The sequence below is a fragment of the Dipodomys ordii genome, unplaced genomic scaffold (genome assembly GCF_000151885.1).
Source record: "Dipodomys ordii isolate 6190 unplaced genomic scaffold, Dord_2.0 Scaffold6856, whole genome shotgun sequence".
NCBI lineage: Eukaryota > Metazoa > Chordata > Mammalia > Rodentia > Heteromyidae > Dipodomys > Dipodomys ordii.
The window spans coordinates 1-3255 of NW_012274069.1; the positions used below are offsets into that span (position 1 = coordinate 1).

At 55.9% G+C, this 3255-nt stretch overlaps 1 protein-coding gene across 1 annotated transcript; it reads left to right on the forward strand.

Moving 5' to 3' along the window:
• Nucleotides 1-706: 706 nt before the first annotated feature.
• On the forward strand, nt 707-3167 carry LOC106002298 (neutrophil elastase-like; the record flags this gene model as incomplete). The annotated part of the gene is made up of 3 exons (XM_013037195.1): nt 707-786; nt 2643-2799; nt 3002-3167. Coding segments are annotated over exons 1-3 (390 nt in total), but the record flags the coding sequence as incomplete, so codon positions are not given.
• Between the last annotated feature and the right edge of the window lie 88 nt (nt 3168-3255).

Here is a 3255-nt window from a genome sequence, read left to right on the forward strand (position 1 = left end):
AAAAAAAAAAAGAGAGTCTCACAGACTTTCCTGCCCAGGCTGGCTTTGAACCGCGATCCTCAGATCTCAGCCTCCTGAGTAGCTAGGATTGCAGGTGTGAGCCACCAGCACAGGAATGTACTCTTTATCCGACGTATGTCGCTGTCATTCCTCTGAACATCACCTTAATAACAACAATAAAAAATTAGGGCTGGGAATGTAGGTTAGTGGTAGAGTGTTTGCCTAGCATGCATGAAGCCCTGGGTTTGGTTTCTCAGTACCACATCAACAGAAAAAGCCAGAAGTGGTGCTGTGGCTCAAGGGGTAGGGGGCTGGCCTGGAGCACAGACAGGCTCAGGGACAGAGTCCAGGCCCCAGTGAAATAACAAGTCTGGTGTTTGCCTTGCTCTGCAAAAACTGAGGCACCAGGGCCAATCAAGGCCTCTCAGTTCTTGGTGAGTCTGCCAGGTGACAGGTGGACAGCAGAGAGATGGTGACCAACGCATGTCATGTGCTATATTTGGGACATACTCATACACAATAAAATTGTGCGTTCTGAATGAAACCTGGAGACCATGCTGCCAGCCTGGGCCCCCCCTCCTTTTACTCCCTGCATGTTCCCGGAGAGGAAATGGGGTTCCAGCTGGGGTGGGGCAATGCAACGGCCTCCCTGTGTGGGCTATAAGAGAGCCTGGCGGGCCCCAGGTGGGTACAGAGCCCTCAGGGAGCCCGGAACCGCCATGACCTCCATCTCCCCGCCCTCCAGCCCTGCTCTCATGGCTGCGCTGCTGGCCTTGCTATTAAGCGGTGAGTGATGATCATCCTCGTGTGTGCATCCGTGCATGGGTGTGCATGCTGAGACTTGAATTTGGGGCCTGGGTGCTGTCCCTTGCTTTTTGGCCCAAGACTGGCACTTTACCACTTGAGCCACAACACCACTCTGGCTTTCTCAGTGTATGTGGTACTGAGGAATCGAACCCAGGGCTTCATGCCTGGGAGACAAGCACTCTACCATTAAGCTACCTTCCCAGCCCTCATAAGACTTCCCTATCCAAGCTGGCTTTGAACTGTGAACCTTAGATCTCAGCCTCCTGAGTAGGTAGGATTATTGGCGTGAGCCACCCGTGCCTGACTAGTGCTGGCCAACCTCTTGGTGTCCATCTGGCTCTTTCCCATCACCCATGGGTATGCTTGACTCATACTCATGGGTGGATGGCAGCTAGGACAAGGAACCCAGAAAGCAAGCAAGCCAAGCACCTGTGGTTCAGGCCCCAGAGCTGGCAAGAAGGAGGAGTCGGAGGAGGAAAAGGAAATTGCCAGCCAGGGCACAGGTGGCCTGCACCTGCAATCCTAGGACCTCAGGAGGCTGAGATCTGAAGATCATGGTACAAACCAGGTGAGAAAGTCTGTGAGACTATCTCCAATGAACCAGCAAAAAGATGGAAGTGTGGCTCAAGAGGTAGAGCTCTAACCTTGAGTGCAAAAAGCTCAGGGACAGCATCCAGACTCCGAGTTCAAGTTGGAAGGGGCTTAGTGGTAGAGTGCTTGCCTAGCATGCATGAAGCCCTGAGTTCGATTCCTCAGTACCACATACAGAAGTGGTGCTGCGACTCAAGTAGTAGAGTACTAGCCTTGAGCACAGACAGACTGAGGGACAGTGCCTAGGCCCTGAGTTCAAGCCCCAGGATTGACAAGAAAGAAAGGAAGAGAGAAAGAAAGAAAGAAAGAAAGAAAGAAAGAAAGAAAGAAAGAAAGAAAGAAAGAAAGAAAGAAAGAAAGAAAAGTCACCAGCCAGGCACTGGTAGCTCACGCTTGTAATCCTAACTACCTAAGAGGCTGAGATCTGAGGAGCACAGTTCAAAGCCAGCCATGGCAGGAAGGTCCCTGAGACTCTTTTTTTTTTGGGGGGGGGGTGGTCATGAGGCCTGAACTCTGGGCCTGGGCGCTGTCCCTCAGCTCTTCAGCTCAAGGCTAGCACTCTACCACTTGAGCCACAGCACCACTTTCGGCTTTTTCTTCTGCTTATGTGGTGCTGAGGAATCGAACCTAGGGCCTCAAGCATGCAAGGCAAGCGCTCTACCACTGAGCCACCTTCCCAGCCCCCGTGAGATTCTTATCTCCAGTAAACCACCAGAAAACCAGAAGTGGAGCTGTGGCGGTAGAGCCCTCGCCTTGAGCTGAAGAGTTGGGGAACAGCACCCAGGCCCAGAGTTCAAGCCCCATGACCAACAACAACAAAAAAAAGAAGTCACAGGCTGGGAAGGTGGCTCAGTGGTAGAGTGCTTGCCTTGCATGCATGAGGCCCTGGGTTTCATTCTTCAGCACCACATAAGCAAAAAGAAAAAAGCTGGAAGTGGCGCTGTGGCTTAAGTGGTAGAGCACTAGCCTTGAGCTGAAAAGCTGAGGGACAGCACCCAGGCCCTGAGTTCAGGCCCCATGACCGGACCCAAAAAAAAACAAGTCACCAAGGCCCAAGAGCCCAGAACTGGGGGTTCCTCACATCCACTGGTGGGGGGAGATCTAGCAGCCAGACTTAAGTGTAGGGGATCTGTGGGTAATCCTTGCTCTGCTCTCTGCCTCAGTTTCCCCATCTGCCGTGTGTTCTTGGAGTGCCACCTCTCAGGCCCTTACCATCCCCACCCTGTATGTCCCCCGGCCTGCAGGCCCCACACTGGCCTCTGAGATTGTGGGTGGCCGGCCGGCCAGGCCCCACGCATGGCCCTTCATGGTGTCCCTGCAGCAGCGTGGGGGCCACTTCTGCGGGGGGACCCTGATTGCCCCCAACTTCGTCTTGTCTGCGGCACACTGCGTGAATGGCAGGTGAGTGTCCCCTCCAGCTCCCAGCCTGGGGGTCCCCAGTGTGTCCGGGGTGATGATTGCAGGGCTCCTGTGAGCCTGTCCTGAGTCTGGGGTCACCAGGGCTCCCCCCTCTCCCTGATGGCTCTGGGAAAGTCCCCGGGGAGGGGATCCCTTGCGCCCCACCACGCGACCACCCACACCCTCCTCCATCCCCTCCCCACAGGAACGCCCAGTCGGTGTCTGCCGTGCTGGGCGCTCACAACCTGCGGCAGGCAGAGCGCGCCACCCGGCAGACGTTCAGGGTGCAGCGTGTGTTCGAGAACGGCTACGACCCCACGCGCCTGCTGAACGACATCGTGGTTCTCCAGGTGCCTGCAGGGAAGAGACAGGCCTGGGGAAGGGGGAGAGCTGCAGGCGTGAGGGCCAAGGGGCGGGCAGGGGGGCACTGTGGGGGCAGATGTGGGGGGCGGGGGGCAC